Here is a 16777-nt window from a genome sequence, read left to right as displayed (position 1 = left end):
GAGATTTCGGAGTTGCATCTGCATGAGATATTGAATCGGGATTAATTAATGGAAAGATATTACGCATTTATGGATGAAACTGACTTGGCATACCTAGTAGGCTTCTAGACTTACGATGTCCTCAGTCTTGGTTATGACCCTTCGAGCTGTTCTCCTGTACATCTGTGACGGATCGAATCTTTCGGAGTTTTCATTCGGAATAAGTCCAAAGAGTATTCAGGGCTTTTAGAGCATATGTCAGAATGAGAATTGGGCTATAGGAATCCATCGATGCCTCATTTGACAATCGATGATGGAAACGAAAAAAAGAACCAATAATGTCAAAGTCATCACATGTTTGAGTCTGTTTCCCAGTCATGGATTTGTATTTGTAACCTGTAATTGTGTATACAAGCTTAATTTCTTGCCTATCCTCAACTCGTAGATTTTTTCCTTCCTAAACCAATGCCTGTCGCCATCACGCAGTTAAGGTGTAGCGCCAGTCAATGTACTATCCAATTCAGGGCTTAGATTTGGAGTCTCTCGACCTTATCCTTCAAGCTTCTGATTTGGCCCATCAAGTCGGATGCCTCGTTGGTGGTGATGCTTGCTGCGATGACAGCTCTGCTAACACCGCATGCACGTCCCAAGGCAGTCTTGGATGGTACGTAGACGTAAGGGGTGTTCTTGTCTTCGCAGAGAAGAGGAAGGTGGAGGAGAATAGCCAATGGGGCAGTATCGGCGGCGAGGATGACAATTTCGCTAATACCACGGTTGAGGGTCTTGGTGGTCTCGTTGGCACCCTTCTTCAATTGACGGTAATGTTGAGCTTGTTGAACGAGATCGAGGATCTCTTGGGAGAGAGTGCTGTCGGCTGAAAAGTAACCTGTTAGTAAAATGCAGGTCGTAGAGTATCTGCGTAATTCTTACCGACGGGCCAAGCAGCGGATTCGTTTTGTTCTTCAGCCATTGTGATTTTGGTTTGAAATTGAGTATACTGTGGAAGAGAATGTTAGAACTTGACCTCATCGAATTGAAGACTTTGCGATCGACCCAATTGGACTGGCGGAAGTACGTACAATTTGTTGGAGGATATACTGAGATGATAAGGATTTCTTTAGAAATACTCTTTCAGGGTTCCTTGCGTTGGCTCGCCCTGTGGGTTGACTTGCAAAAATGGTAGTGATGAAGTTGAAAATCTTCTGGCATTTTTTTCTGAAGATTAATCTTTATCGGGTGCCTCGAAAAGGCTTCGCTTACGTTACGCGCTAATCCATAACTTGATTGGTCGAAAAGCTAAGCTTGCCAGAGAAGCCTCATCAAACAACTCGTACAAACCACCTTGAATCACTGATCATCATCTATCCATCAACTCTCCAAGCTCAGCTTTTCATCAACCCAAATCTTCAATCAATTCCTCAAAAGCTTCTTCAATCTTCATATACCTTTTCAAATCCAAGCAACACCTTCTCTAATACCTTCAAAATGTCTGATCTCTGGTATGTCAACAAACTATCTCCTTGACGCCTCCCGCTCCTACTACCTGCCTACCTGCCTTGCTTTCGAGATAAGAATCTCTAAAAGTTGGCACTGATATATATGATCGCGATTATTTTCATGCCTTGATTCAAATACTGACAGCAATAATGATAGTCCCGTCTACGCGGTTAGTTTCCCTCGAATGCCACCTCCGATGTGCTTTCCAACCAACCGATGATTCGATATCCAACAACTTGAAATCATTATCTGTATCAACGCATCATGCTAATCAATGCATAGCCATTCTTCGGCGCCATGGGGTGCACATCCGCCATCGTCTTCACCTGTTTCGGTGCTGCTTACGGAACTGCTAAGTCTGGTGTTGGTATTTGCGCAATGGGTGTTCTCCGACCGGATTTGATTGTCAAGAGTGAGCCATGTTCATCGGATTTTTGAGAGTCCTACTAATGTGTTACACAGACATTGTTCCCGTTATTATGGCTGGTATTATCGGTATCTACGGTCTCGTTGTTTCAGTCTTGATTTCCGATGGACTCAAACAAAACCTCGCATTATATACTGGTTTCATTCAACTTGGTGCTGGTCTCAGTGTTGGTCTTGCTGGTTTGGCTGCTGGTTTCGCTATTGGTATTGTTGGTGATGCAGGTGTGAGAGGAACAGCACAACAACCACGTCTTTTCGTCGGAATGATTCTTATTTTGATTTTCGCTGAAGTCTTGGGTAAGATTATATGTTCTTTTATTGATTTAAACAGTGACTGATATAAATAACAGGTCTTTACGGATTGATTGTTGCTCTTCTCATGAACTCCAAGGCATCTCTGGATGTTTCATGCTAAACGCATCACTTCATACAGAGAGAGCCTCGAGACAATCTGAACGCACACCTCTCTTCTGCAACAAACTGTGAATATATGAATGGGTTATAATGATGGCCTTCGAGGATGGATTCGGGATGGAAGCTTTGAATTGAACAATTCATGGCTAAAAATATATGTATTGTTGTTATTCCACAAATTTCGGCGTTTCCGACGTGCATTAGAAGTAGAGATGGAGGTGGAGGAGGGTCAAATTGACCGTGTATGCTAGTAGTTTTTATTGTTGGTAGCAATCATATGGTATTGGGTTTTCATTTCAACAGAGAGAACCTCACGTATGCAATCTGTTGAGTATTTGAAAGTTGTGGCATGTCTAAAGATTCTGTATTTTGATGCAACGCCCGAGTTTTGGGGGCGAGATCCAACAATCTAAGCGCTACGAAAACTTAACCTAGTTTGTAGCTTGTAGTCACTATAAACCCGACCCATGTGTCACAAACATGAGATCCCTTGAAAAGACATTACTTAGATTCCAAGGGTGTGAGTTATTTTTGGTTAAGGTAGAGGAAATGAAGGTACAAAAGTGTAAGGTTACAATATTATACACATAATGGCGGATCTATAAAACTACAAGATACCTACCGATGACATGGAATTGGTACACTCATCCCAGTCAAATAAAACTGTTCATAGTAACGTCGTCGGCGTGAACATAATATAATATACCATTTCTGGATTTCAAGGTACCGTTCGCATTTGCCTTTTAAAACTCCCGGGAAAGTATTCTCCCATGTCGGCCGGCTCAACCCCACATCTATGGGGTAGTGTGATGTAGGTGCAACTTATATATAACACGTCTGTAGCCACAAGTAGTTGTATTGAATCCTCCCAAGTTTCGATTCAATGGTATGAAGTTTCATGCCAAATCTCCCATTTCTCCAGTCTCTTTCTCTCAAACTATCAAGCAAACAGCTTTTCGATACCATCGACTTCCCACACAAAAACAACTCCACCTCATTCATCAAACCACGCACACCAAAATGCGTCTTCCATACGCTGACCCCTCTTCCCCAACCTTCTCCTCTCCCTCTGACCGCGCAATCATTGAACGTGTTGAAGCGCGTCGCGCACCACGACCTCTTCAACCACTAGACTTGACCTTACTGCACAGTCCCCCTGTTGCAGATGGCTGGAACTCATTCCTTGGAGCAGTCAGGACACAAACGAGCCTGGCAGATGATATCAGGGAGATAGCGATTTGTAGGGTGGCTATCTGTAACACGGCTTGGTATGAGTGGGGACATCACGCGCCGTTGGCGAAGAAAGGAGGAGTTAGTGATGAGGGCATGGAGACACTTAAGAGGGAAAAGTGTGAGAGGGAGGGAAATGGTGATGCGAATGGAGATGCAGAGGGACTGAGCGCGAAACAGTGGGCTGTGATTAAGTATACGGATGAGATGACTAGGAATGTGAGGGTACCGGATGAGGTTTTCGAAGATTTGAAAAAGTGGTTTGATCAAAAGGAAATTGTAGAGTTGACGGCTACAGTAGGTTGACTTTTCCTTGAGAAATGACACAGAATCTCGAGGAGAGAATTGCTGGGAGTATTGTGAAAAAGGGCGGAGTGGATACCGGGGGGATCAGAAGCGTCTTGAAGCTGAGAGCGAAAGCTAATTTTGAAATATAGATTGCAGCATACAATTGTGTTAGCAGATTTCTGGTAGCTCTTGATGGTAGGTCTCCTCATGCACCTTTCAACGTCTATCCTCTTGCTTCCGATGAATCCATTGCTTCTATTTTCTTTACTAACACGCCTCACAGTTGGCGAAAGGAACAAGCTAACCGGCCCTGATGATGCGGCTCATTAAACTCGCCTGTTAGTTGGAGAATTGAATACCGACATAAATCCACAAGTGTATTTTAAGATTCCGAGAGTCGTGTATCTGGTCATAATTCTCTTTCCGATGCAAGATGATAAACTTCAAATGCCATGTATGGTATCCAATCCCATTGTGAGCATCAAACAGATGCCTCTACGCCATTTGGAACACAGAATATGTAAGAACGTCTATATGCAGCAAAGTTGGCGAAAGTCAGAGAAAGATCCCCATGCAGATGCTGTGAAGTATGAGACAACACAATGCATTGTATCAGCAGGTTCATAGCGGCTCAACGACGCTGCATTATTTGAGCTCGGATCTGATATCGGCTCCCCCGACTTGAATCGTACAAGAAGCATGTGTGGTCTTCCCGTCTTCTCAGACGGCTTTTACCTTCGACCAAAACTCTCCCCTTTCGGATCCGAATGCATATCCCCGCTCCAATAACATCTTTTTTCTTACCATCATCTCACTCCATATTTCACTCACTGCCAACGCTCCAAGAACCTTCAATTATTGAATGATTACTATACATTTCACCGTTACCCCTCATTATCTCTTCACCGAGCTATTTTCCCCTCTCCATTCCCCTCTCCACATACTCATCACATATTCAAGCTTTTCTCTTCCCCTTCTTCGAGTCGATCTCCCCACCACACTCCGAATACCATATACACCACACTTCATCACATATCAATCTTGTCCGTAGTAAAACTTGCGAACTCTGTGTTTCTTCATGCGTCTTCCTGCACCTGTGCAGATTAAATTAGATGGGCGTTGTGTTACTGGTCAAGAGTTGGTAGTTGAGTGAGCTTGTTTTATGCATTGTAACGTGTGAATTCGTGCTGCGCTTTATGTGCGGTTTGGAACTGTAGAGTAAAGTAGATAGGCGGCAATTCCATGTGCAAATTCAATGAAGTGGTTTACAATAAGCCTCAAGGTTTGTGGCATGTTATTGGGAATACAAAATTTGTGGGTTTAATGCCATTTACTCGATCTACTTCAATCTATATACTAGAGGTGATATTGGGGTTATGTTTTACCGGGCCTATGATATTGAAGCTTCTGATTCTTCGAGTTCATATTTGATACTAGGAGAGATTTGATATTTACCACGTACATAAAATGCAGATGTTCAGAAGTCTAGACACCTATCAATGGTACTCGTGTTCCCCCCCTGCTGGTTATTCTAGTAGCGAAGTACAAGACTACGCCTCGTATCATATCAACATACCATAGCAAATCACCCCATCCACATCCAACCCCTCTCGCATTCTTCCAGACTCTCGCCACAGATCTCAAACTCGCCATTACTTCAAGGTGACGCTCTCATTACCCCTCCTTCCATTCGCATACGTCGATCTGGAGGGACTTGGACGCCAACCAGGAAATAGCATTGCTTCAGAGGAAAATCTTGATTGTGCTCTTCCACAAATTTCTTGTCCGTACATCTAGACATGCCATTTGCGAGACCTTTTATGCACACGTACCTCGTAGTTGTCAAGCCACTTCGCTGCACTGCACTGCTATGCAAATATCCTAGTACCTAGTACTTTCCAGAAAACAGAAAAGCAGAAAACAAAAAAAGCAAACCCTCTATATCGTTGTCAAGGTCACATCCTACAGAACATTCCAGTACACAAGACATGCTCATGCTGTACCAAGCCCCATCACCCCATATCGTCATTTTCCCTCTGCATTTTCCAATGTCCATGTCATGTAGAAGTAAAGCCATGTATATGTCATCTGAGCATCTCCGCACCACAAACAGAAGTCCATCTCTACCATCGAGCTTGAGCGGACTTCTCGTTTGGGCAAGGTACATGGCGCTGCATATTCGACCAGTCTTGATACTTCTTTTGACACATGTAAGATTCTTGTATGTAAGCGGGATGAGCATGACAAATGTGTCGTGTCACTGGTGGGACAAGGAGGGTGATAAGAAATCGTTATCCTGCTGCATCTTCATCTGCAGGAGGACGTGGAACTAGTATGTATCCAGAAGTTTCTCGGATTCTTATTTTGGGATGGACATGGTACGGGTATTCTTGTTAGATATGTGCCAAGATACCCAAGAGGAAAATCATGGGGAGAGTTGGTGATACGAAAATAATCAGTGCGAAAGCCAGATCTGTTGCTTCAATAGAAACACTTTTCTTGGCTTCTCGTTCCCAATTCTATGGGAGATGCATTAAATACCTACATCACGCTACTGAAATCTAACGGGGGAATTAGCTAGAACCAACGGGCGAAATTGCAAATTCGTGTACCCCGCCTTCTCCCCCTTTTTTTTTCCAAAGTGGACACACCACCGTTAGGAGTACACACTACATTTAAAAAGAAAAAGCTTTTACCTCATGCCATGCCAACCATCGCTGGGTACATTCATAGATAGCATTGTGTCACAATATTTCCAGATACCTACTCTACCCAATTCGAGCCAATGGTAAGATTACCATTTCCGGCTTGTGCACGCGAAGGTTTCTGCACCTTTGGTTTCCTAGTGGATACGTAAGGTTACAGATTGGACCCTTGACGCTAATATTTCACTGCCAGCATGGTGTGTATATATGTACCGGTGCTAGCGTTAAGGACCGCGGTATCGTTGAATGCTTCTGGGTAATATATTATATCTTTGCTATACGAGTACAGTATCTTTGTAGTCAAGACTACAGGATTGGGAAGAGTGCGGGAATAAGATGTGATGTGATGAGAATTTCTTAGACGGCTTAGTCTGCGAGCCCCGTAGCTCAGCTGTTCTTCCAGCAGAGAGAAATCGAGAATATGTCATATGGAGACTAGGAGGTTGGTATTTTCTCTCCCGAGGTGCCAGAGACTTTGCGAGGAGCATTGTGTGACACCGTCAGAAGTTTAATGTGGGACAAACATTGGGGGCGTAGGATTTCCACGTTTTTTCCCCCTGGGATGGGGATTTGAGAGTGATGGGAAGGAATGGGAATGGGAATGGGATAAACTTTTCGGGGCTCTCGATGGTTGGGCTCATGAATGGGGATTTGGAATTGGGTGTGGGGATCCGAGGATGGGAATTCAATGATATGTGTAGTTGTGAAACGTAACGGGGATGGAGATGGAAATGGAGAAGTGCATAGGGTGCGGGTGAGGGTGTAGAGTGTAGATATCGATACGAACACCACAAGCAGGGGATCCTTTCGATCGTGACAGACTACAATCTAACACCATACTTGGCATTCCACTTTCCCCCAGGACCCTATTTGATATCCTCAGTAACCTTATCCAACCGAAATCTCCCATCTCATGCACGCATTCCCAAACCCTCAGTAACTACTCCACTAACTCTAGACATCTCAGCCTCAATCCAGTAACACACACACACAAGTCACAATCCAAACGTCCACCAAACAACTCCAAGCCAAAATCCACCATCTCGTCATCTAATTATCCCGAGAAAACGAAGATTCGATGCGCAGATAAGCTTAAGCTTAAATCCCATGGGATCTCTGCTTGCATATTCGAGTGTGTGAAATATATGAGAACATATCACCAATGATGCTATCTACAACGTCTTGAGGATTTTCTCACATCGAGCGAAATAGGGAAGAATGGGGCAAATGAATATTCAGGGACCTCGAGTGTTCATTCCCCACGGCGCTAATGCCGATAGGGGGAAAAATCGGATCGTTGGGATTCTTGTTTGCACATATATTACATATAAGGTTATCTATATACCTACCTACCTAGTACACATAGATGCTAAATCCTTCCCGCTCCGGTGGACAAAAGTATAAATTCAAAAAAAGCAATTTAAAAAAAATGGACATCTTGCGAATTATTTAGATGCTGACCGTTTGGAGCTAACAAGAAAAATCCTACGGTACCTATAAAGGGAGATGGATGGGAATATTCCCGCGCTGGAGATGTGCGATGGGATGAGATGGTGAGATCTACAACGTGGGTTTTTCCTTCGGGGGGCGCGCAGGGGTCCCAGGTGGTAGCGAGCTGGTACGAATCCTACAGACGTTATTTTAATGTTCGGGCTAGGCTGGGTTTGGTGATGGCGGCGCGAGCGGCGTGGATACTCTTGTGTAAGCCGCAGTGATTTGAGAGTGGGTTGGGGAGGAGAGGAAAAAGATTGATGGCTTGGTTCTGTTGGGGTGGACTGTGGGTTGGGGTCGATGTGTATGCTAGGGGTTAACCTAACCTTATAGACGCTCTTGATGTTGCGGGTTGGAGACTACTGTGGACTACCTAGTGATGTTACGAATAGTATACTGTGGCATCATGCGAGATGTCTAGACTATCTGAATACATTGGAGAGTAACGTTCCGGTGGACTCTTATCTATCTGCATTGCCAAAATAACGGCCAAAACATGGATATACCGTATCTACAACTCGCTTGGATCATCCACCCATATATTTCATCACTCCGCAGCCACCACACCCGGCCAAACTCGTCTTCTCTACCTACCAAAAAAAAGCAAAAAATACAATAATATAATATACACACCAGCGTAAGTCCGAGGAACGGTTCTTGGCAGTCAGCCTACATGAAAGTACGAGGGACACGAGGATGAAAAGAGCAATAAAGCAGAACGAGGAATCCAGGATACGATGCGCTAACGCGAGCTAGCGATCTTTACCGACGATGAGATTGTAATGTCAGCACGACGAGCGACGGGGGTCTCACTGACTGCTCATAAAGTAAGCACTCCCAATTTTGGTGAGGAAGTTTAGGTAATGAAGAAGCGCTGCTCAAGCCGCGTCGTGACTGGATGGAAAGGCCCCCCACAAGGCCATGCCCGTCCGTAACCTTAATGCGCAGTGCAACCTTGCTGTGAACCCCTACCCTACCACATGAAATACAAGAGGGATTTGCAATCGGTGACTGGTGGCCGCGAGTTGTGGAGGTCAGGGTCGTGGACAGAGATTGATTGCAGAGGTCATGTATCCCTAGCAATTTCCATGCAAAGTACTGTACCCATCCCATGTCCCGGCGAAAAGTGGTTACCGCTTCCTTTGAGTCTTTTGCTGTCTATGATTGGTTAGGACGCTTGCCTCAAGCGGTATTGTCTATGTTTAACAGCGGTATGCCAGTTTGAATTGTTTGATTCCGCGACAGTGATAGGCCTTGTTCATTTTGCAATATTCGGTCCCCACTCGGAATGGGCGTGGAATATCTTTGCCCGAACTAAATCTTGAAGAGAGAAGATGTAAGATTTAAAGTTACTGAGACCCCCCTCCGATTATACTTGTCAGATATCATTTGAGCATCATAGCCTCGCAATATACAAATCAGACTTCAACCCCTTTCCATCCCATAAAGATCCAGTGCTCCCTCTCAGCATCACTACCACACTTCTCAATAATACGACAGATTTCGACATGGCAAACGGCCACTTTCTTCATCATGACGGTTCTACCGACCCATATCTAATGCACGGAGACATGAATTTATATGACACCTCGAGCGAGTCTTCAGCAAGCTCACCACTCAACAGCAATGTATGTTCAGACTCTACCCATCACTTCTCTCCAGAATCTCATGTTTTCATAGACTTTTGATCATGTATATGGAAACGACCATGTATACGGAGGAAACACATATATGACCTATCCATCATTTCCCATACAATATCAACCAAATGGTGTGCCGGTGGGATTGATACCGGTGGAGTTAGATATCGAAGGCATTTACGAGGATCATGATCGACGAAGGAGAAAGGGTGGAAACGACAAAGTGGTTGCTTCACACGTGCATTCGGTAAGTGGTTCACCTATCTACCGAGCGAACATGATACTGATTCCACACAGCGTCGCCGAGCCCAAAACCGAGCTTCCCAACGAGCTTTCAGGGATAGGAAAGAGAAACACATGCGTGAACTCCAGCAACGATTGGAGGAGCTTGAAGGTCGTCACAGTGAGCTTTCGCGTTCATATGAGTCACTGCAAGTGGAGTATTCGGGCGTCAAGTCGGAATTGGATCGAATGCGTAAAGGGAAGACCGATCCCGAACGGTCGGTATCGGGCTTACCGAAAGATTTTGAGCAATCCAATCTCAGGGGCTGGGATGGATCCAAGGTGGAAAGTATGGATCCGCTACTTTTCGACGTCTCTGCATTTTGTTTTGATCAGGAGGAGAGTGGACCGCAATCCAAGGAATAGGTTGTGATTGTTTCATTCGGGTGTGATTTCCGGCGTTGGCGACTGGGAGCATGGTTGTTGGATTGTAAAAGACGGATAAGACTGGCTCTTGGTCGGTTTGGAGGCACACTCTGCCATGAGGAGTTTATGTTACTATCCGCATCTATCATATGCTTCACCTGTATGTACTTTTTATACCCAATGATAATAATCTCTCGCGTTTGCATGATGTCTGAGTTCTAAACGATAAACCTTGATCCCAGCGAAACTTTTCCATTGCGAACCTCCGAACCCTCGATAGGACTTAAGATGGTGGTGCAGATAGGACAACGAGCTTTGTTTGGTGGTGCAAGAACTGCAAACGCAATGCCGTTGATAGCATTCGCATACGAATCCTGAATTTTCCAAGGGATATAGTAAGCAAGCCATGGTTTGGAAGATCAATCAGATGAGATACCGTCGCACATTTGTTTGCAAGATGCTATCTCAAGTCTCGAGGACATTCATATCATGATGTTGTGCTATGGCTATGTTCATTTACTCCATACATGTGGCCTATGGTTCCAAGGATGAAGTATTGATGGATACTTGAACATGAATGAGGAGAATCGTGGGTATTACTACTTGCTGTACCGTGATTCGGTTGTCTTGTACGATCTTCCCAATCGGATATCTGAGCCGTAGGCTGCAGAGATGTCACAGCATATGCTTGCTGGAGACATGCAGGAAATTGATAACTCCGCGAGGTTAGAATGATGCCAGGTGATCAATCTCGTAGGCTCAATTCGTCCATTTGATTGGAGATCTCATGCTTTCTCAAAGTTCAGGGTTCAATGGTCCTTGGAAATACCAATGCTCGTGAAGATAGACTTGCTGGTGGTGGAGGGGGAAAAAGCGACCATCAAGATTGAATATCACAATCTAGATTTGGTAACCGGATCTGGTGGATATTTCGAAAATCCAAGATATTCTCAATCTTCACACGCCAGTTCGACAATTATACAGCTTGTGATTGCAGACGCTCGTGTTCAACACTCATCCCAGGTGACAAGGGAAGAATGGGGAAAATCTTGATGTTCTGTGAAGTCGAGGCTCGATGGACCATTATCGATAAGAACCTTGGAAGGATTAACCTTAGCTTGGCTAGAAGAGATTGAACGACCAATCAACATTCCACTGGACCTTCTGCAACTCGGGGTAGCAAAGCACAGCAAAGCACAGCGAAGCACCACGCTTCTAAATGTTGGCTTATATGTCCCGAGTGTTGAGACTGAGTAGAAAGTAAGTGATGGTAACTGTTGGTGTAACGTTTTGTAGGTTGTTGGTATCTCTCCGGAGTAATGTTCCTAGCAAACGGATCCAGGAACGGGTCAAACCAATGATGCTTGATGTCTTGGCCCTCCGAATCATGCCTTCTTAAAACCGATGAAGGGAGTTGGCTCGTTGGTTAAACGTAAGTATCATGATATTTTCATCTTAGAGTCTCCCAAGATTGGCAAGTCACCTGCTGGTGTAGCTAAGAATATCTTCGGGGTCACGTATTGATATGTAATCGTTCATGCAAAAATAAGATCTAGACTAAATGCATCGGGAGCTTACCTGCCCTGCCTGGTGGAAAGGGCCGGCCAAAGTAGACTTTTATCGCCGCGGGAGTTTGTTGATGGGGGATCTTTGGTGATGGCCATTCGGAGCCGATTGATATGTAAGAGTTTAGGTGATGAGAGAGGGGGGGGGGAGGGGGTATTGTAATGATGGGAGGGACCATTTTCCGTAGCTAGATGGGTCCGAATCGTATTGCTATTCAGTTGCTATTCCCATTCTGCTGCTATTCTCATTCCGTCGCCGTTCTCTTGCCATTCTCATTCTCTTGCCATTCTCATTCTCTTGCCATTCTCATTCTCTTGCCATTCTCATTCTCTTGCCATTCTCATTCCATTGCCACTCCATTGCCTCTCCCATAACCATTTCAATGATTTCGATGCAATTGGTTTCCATACAATCCTCTCAAGTCTACCTATATATCTACCTAGCAGCCAACAAACACGACAAACTCTTCATGAATGAACCACACGAAGAGCATCCCTACCCAGTCCATAGCAAAAGCCAATAATTTCTCCGTCGATGCTTCTCACAGTCTGAGATAATTTCCTTACTCAGTTCCACCGGGATATGCGTTTGCTGTTGCTGAATAACACACATCCATTGCCATCCCATTCCACGCAAAACCACAATAAAGTGGACCCCTTCACCGAGCATTCTGTTTTCTGTGACGCAAATTCCAATTCCACCCCACCATAGAAAAACAGCGCCAGCCAAATACATTCAATACCGTTTGGGTCCGCCCCTCCTTTTTATTACTTTGCACTTCTTTCCAACTCTCTCCCTCTCTGTCTCTCATCTCTTCTTTCTCAACAACCTTTGGTCAAAGAATTCCACCATCCTCATTATACCCAAAAGTTCTTTTTCGTTTTCATAGAATAGCAATCATGGGTTTCACAGACGTTGACAAGCTTGCTATCAACACTATTCGTGTTCTGGCTGTAAGTTGCCTCTACTTTTCCCTTTCCCTGTCCCTTGGGAATTTGCCCCGCGATCGGAAATCCGAAGCTTCTTTCGAAAGAACACCTCAACATCAACACCTTCAAAACAAGTACTGACATCTTCTCTTCAAGGCCGATGCCACCTTCAAATCTAACTCCGGTCATCCCGGAGCCCCTATGTGAGTTTGACAAAGTTGGCACAAAAAGATACATTTGCTGATGAGATATTTAGGGGAATGGCACCAGTTGCCCACGTTCTTTTCAACAAGATCATGAACTTCAACCCAAAAAACTCAAGCTGGGTTAACCGCGATAGATTTGTTCTTTCGTAAGTCATTTTCATTTATTACTGTCATTGAGCCTTTTGCGCATCAATCCCATTTGAGACAAGGTGTTTCTTCACTGCATTGCATTTGAAAACACAAAGCTTTACCCGGAGGTCTACAATCATACTACCTGGGAAAATCAGTTGCAGCCTGCCTTGGCTCTCACATTTCTATTGTTCTCAAAGAAATCTAGTACCAAAATCTAAGATTCAAAAGCTAATTGTCCGAAAACTACAGTAACGGACATGCATGCATGCTCCAGTATGCCCTTCTCCACCTTTACGGTTACAAGTTGTCCATGGATGACATCAAAGCTTTCAGAGTGAGTAGTCTGAAGATCTGAAATTCCTGGCTTTTAGCTAATTTGCTTCCTCTCCAGTCGATAGATAGTCACACTCCAGGTCACCCAGAATCCGCCGATACCGATGGTGTTGAGGTCACCACTGGTCCTCTCGGTCAAGGTATTGCCAACGCTGTTGGTCTTGCCATCGCACAACACCACGCAGCTGGTGAGTTCAACAAGCCCGGATTTGAGCTTATCAACAACTACACATACTGTTTCCTCGGTGATGGATGTTTGATGGAGGGTGTTGCCAGTGAAGCCGCTTCAATGGCTGGTCACTTGCAATTGGGCAACCTCATTGCTATCTACGATGACAACCACATTTCCATTGATGGTGACACCAATGTTGCCTTCACTGAAGATGTCGTAAAGAGATTTGAGTCATATGGATGGCACGTCGAGACTGTCACAGACGGTGACAACGATTTGGAAGCCATGGAGGCTGCTATCAAGAAGTGCCAAGCCGTCAAGGACAAGCCTTCCATGATCAAGCTCAGAACCATCATTGGTTTCGGTTCCAAGCAACAAGGCACCCACGGTGTCCACGGATCCCCTCTTAAGGCTGACGATATTAAGCAACTTAAGGAGAAATTCGGTTTTGACCCTGAACAATCTTTCGTTGTTCCACAAGAAGTTTACGATATCTGCAACGAGCGTGCATCCCACGGTGCCGCCTTGGAGCAAGAATGGAACCAATTGCTCGAGAAGTACACCGAAAAGTACTCCTCAGAGGCTGCCGATCTCAAGCGCCGCTTGACTGGAGAGCTCCCAGAAGGATGGGAGAAGAACCTCCCAACATACTCCCCATCAGATGATGCAGTTGCTTCAAGAAAGTTGTCCGAGATCGTCCTACAAAAGATTCACGAAGCTATCCCAGAACTTGTTGGTGGTTCAGCCGATTTGACTGGCTCCAACTTGACCAGATGGAAGGAGGCTGTTGATTTCCAACCACCTGCTACCGGTCTTGGTGACTGGTCCGGACGATACATCAGATATGGTGTACGTGAGCACGCCATGGGTGCCGTCATGAACGGTTTGGCTGCATACGGAACTGTCATCCCATACGGAGGAACTTTCCTCAACTTCGTTTCATACGCTGCTGGTGCAATCCGTCTCTCTGCTTTGTCCCAACAACGTGTTATCTGGGTCGCTACCCACGACTCCATTGGTCTTGGTGAGGATGGTCCAACCCATCAACCTATTGAGACTTTGGCTCATTTCCGTGCTCTGCCTAACTGCATGGTTTGGCGCCCAGCTGATGGAAACGAGACCAGCGCTGCTTATTACATTGCCTTGACCTCTAAGACCACTCCTTCCATCATCGCCCTTTCCCGTCAAAACCTTCCTCAACTCGAGAACTCCACCATTGGTAACGCTATCAAGGGTGGTTACGTTGTGCACAACGCTGAGAAGGCCGACATCACCCTTGTTTCCACCGGTTCCGAGGTCGGCATCTGTGTTGATGCTGTTAAGTACCTCAAGGAGAAGCACAACCTCACCGCACGTGTCGTCTCTATCCCTTGTTTCGAGGTCTTCGATGCTCAACCCCAAGAATACAGACTCAGTGTCTTGCCAGACGGTATCCCATCTTTGTCCGTTGAAGTTATGTCAACCATGGGCTGGGAACGTTACACCCACGAGCAATTCGGTCTCAACAGATTTGGTGCCTCCGGTGCTTACAAGGATGTTTACAAGGTATGTTCTATTCTTCACACAGATTTAGAATCAATGAATTGTGCTAACCCCCATTTTAGAAGTTCGAGTTCACCCCAGAAGGTATCTCCAAGCGCGCCGTCGCCACTGTTGATTTCTGGAAGGACGTTCCAAACATCCGCTCTCCTCTCAACAGAGCTTTCAAGCAACTTATCTAAATTTCTGGAAATAATTTCGCGATTGGTTTTGGGGCATTTTATGAATAATGCAGGTCCTGGGTGTAGTTCGCCAAATAGACTATGAAAATAAGCAAATGATTTATGAACGAACCATTAATGTTTACAATGTGTATCTGTGTTGCATTGGGCTTTTCCAGAGCTACTTGTGGTCCAAGCTCCTTCTCTTCATGAGAGTCTCCTATGATACCCCTCTTTTCGCATCTACATAATATCTAACCAACTCCCAATTTGCTTTTATAAGAATGTTGACCTCCACCCAAACGGTTTTGTTTTCCTGATATGCATTATGAAAGCAGCCTTCCCTTGCTAGTGTATGCTCAATAATCTTTGTATCCAAGGCATTTACTTCGCTTCTCCAAATGACTCAACCTTCTCCGGCCATGCTCTCATCCTCGCCCATTCTCTTCACTTTTGTATCTCTCATGAGCTCCCGTTGAAACCCATGCGCGATAATCTCAATTCTATGTGCCGCTTTCCTCGCCTCCCCTACATGCTCCGCAGTTCTCGCTACAATTGTTCCCACTAATAATGGAGCCTGGGCCCCCTCATCCCTTACATCATGGCGCTCTTGCTCAGAATGGCTTCCTTCAGTCGTGCCACTTAACGGTCGCATTTCCTCTCGGGCTGCAGATAGAATTTCTAAACTCCGAATGTTCGATACCCCATTCAGGTTTTCTGATCCATTCGTTCGAGTGTCGAGTGCGTTGGTATGTGTAGATCGGCTGCGATGACGAGTACTGGAGGTGGAATGGGGGGTAGAAGATGTAGGAGAAATAAAGGAATGGAGAAGGATGGGACCCGATGAGGCGGATTCAACAATTATTCGTTGCGGGGATCCGAGGTTGAGATGCAGCGAGGCATTGTATGCAGAGAGAGCGGTGGATGTTAAAGTTGTGAGGGATTGAAATTGAGGGGGTTTGGCGTGGGAGTTGGAGTTGGAGTTGGAGTTGGAGGGGCGGGAAGAGGAGGAAGTTGAGATGAGGGGGGTAAGTGATAAATCTGTTAAATGGAGGGAAAGATTGGGGTTGTGATTTGGATTGGGAGAGGAAGAAGAGGAGGAAGTCATTGTTGGTTGTGAGCGAATGTTGGTGGCACCCAAAGATATTGTGATGGATGGATGGATGATAGATAGATAGATAGATAGATAATAGATAGTTATTTGGATAAATGGTTGTGTAACGTCAATTGTATTAATTGCATTATAAGAATTGTAAAGCCATACAAATGGAAATAGGAGAAGAGAAATCCCAATCTACCAAAACAATCGAAGAATGATGACCAGAAAACAAGGCAAATGAGATGGAGATGATAATAAGATAGGAAATTGATGATCAACTGATAAAGGAAACAGCTTGGAAACAAGGCCTAGGGCGACCTGG

General features: G+C 45.0%; 6 protein-coding genes across 6 annotated transcripts; 4 read left to right on the top strand and 2 right to left on the bottom strand.

Annotated features, from left to right (window-relative positions):
• Window positions 1-506: 506 nt before the first annotated feature.
• Window positions 507-949, bottom strand: EAE98_008096 (uncharacterized protein; the record flags this gene model as incomplete). Its single annotated transcript, XM_038955719.1, has 2 exons — window positions 507-853; window positions 910-949. 2 exons carry the CDS (start codon window positions 947-949, stop codon window positions 507-509), a joined length of 387 nt encoding a protein of 128 aa, XP_038808013.1.
• Window positions 950-1464: 515 nt separating this feature from the next.
• On the top strand, window positions 1465-2317 carry EAE98_008095 (uncharacterized protein; the record flags this gene model as incomplete). The annotated part of the gene is made up of 5 exons (XM_038955718.1): window positions 1465-1478; window positions 1633-1645; window positions 1759-1888; window positions 1939-2199; window positions 2253-2317. The coding sequence occupies 5 exons, from the start codon at window positions 1465-1467 to the stop codon at window positions 2315-2317; spliced, it is 483 nt and encodes a 160-aa protein (XP_038808012.1).
• A 1019-nt stretch (window positions 2318-3336) lies between these two features.
• On the top strand, window positions 3337-4164 carry EAE98_008094 (uncharacterized protein; the record flags this gene model as incomplete). Its single annotated transcript, XM_038955717.1, has 3 exons — window positions 3337-3843; window positions 3984-4029; window positions 4118-4164. 3 exons carry the CDS (start codon window positions 3337-3339, stop codon window positions 4162-4164), a joined length of 600 nt encoding a protein of 199 aa, XP_038808011.1.
• Window positions 4165-9538: 5374 nt separating this feature from the next.
• Window positions 9539-10318, top strand: EAE98_008093 (uncharacterized protein; the record flags this gene model as incomplete). Its single annotated transcript, XM_038955716.1, has 3 exons — window positions 9539-9658; window positions 9711-9917; window positions 9968-10318. 3 exons carry the CDS (start codon window positions 9539-9541, stop codon window positions 10316-10318), a joined length of 678 nt encoding a protein of 225 aa, XP_038808010.1.
• Window positions 10319-12783: 2465 nt separating this feature from the next.
• EAE98_008092 (uncharacterized protein) lies at window positions 12784-15377 on the top strand (the record flags this gene model as incomplete). The annotated part of the gene is made up of 6 exons (XM_038955715.1): window positions 12784-12837; window positions 12970-13016; window positions 13070-13165; window positions 13401-13485; window positions 13543-15201; window positions 15261-15377. 6 exons carry the CDS (start codon window positions 12784-12786, stop codon window positions 15375-15377), a joined length of 2058 nt encoding a protein of 685 aa, XP_038808009.1.
• A 385-nt stretch (window positions 15378-15762) lies between these two features.
• On the bottom strand, window positions 15763-16464 carry EAE98_008091 (uncharacterized protein; the record flags this gene model as incomplete). Its single annotated transcript, XM_038955714.1, has 1 exon — window positions 15763-16464. The coding sequence occupies one exon, from the start codon at window positions 16462-16464 to the stop codon at window positions 15763-15765; it is 702 nt and encodes a 233-aa protein (XP_038808008.1).
• Window positions 16465-16777: the final 313 nt, after the last annotated feature.

The sequence above is a fragment of the Botrytis deweyae genome (genome assembly GCF_014898535.1).
Source record: "Botrytis deweyae strain B1 chromosome Unknown BDEW_020, whole genome shotgun sequence".
NCBI lineage: Eukaryota > Fungi > Ascomycota > Leotiomycetes > Helotiales > Sclerotiniaceae > Botrytis > Botrytis deweyae.
The sequence above is the reverse complement of the archived record's forward strand: the minus strand, read 5'-3'. Positions and strand labels throughout refer to the sequence as shown.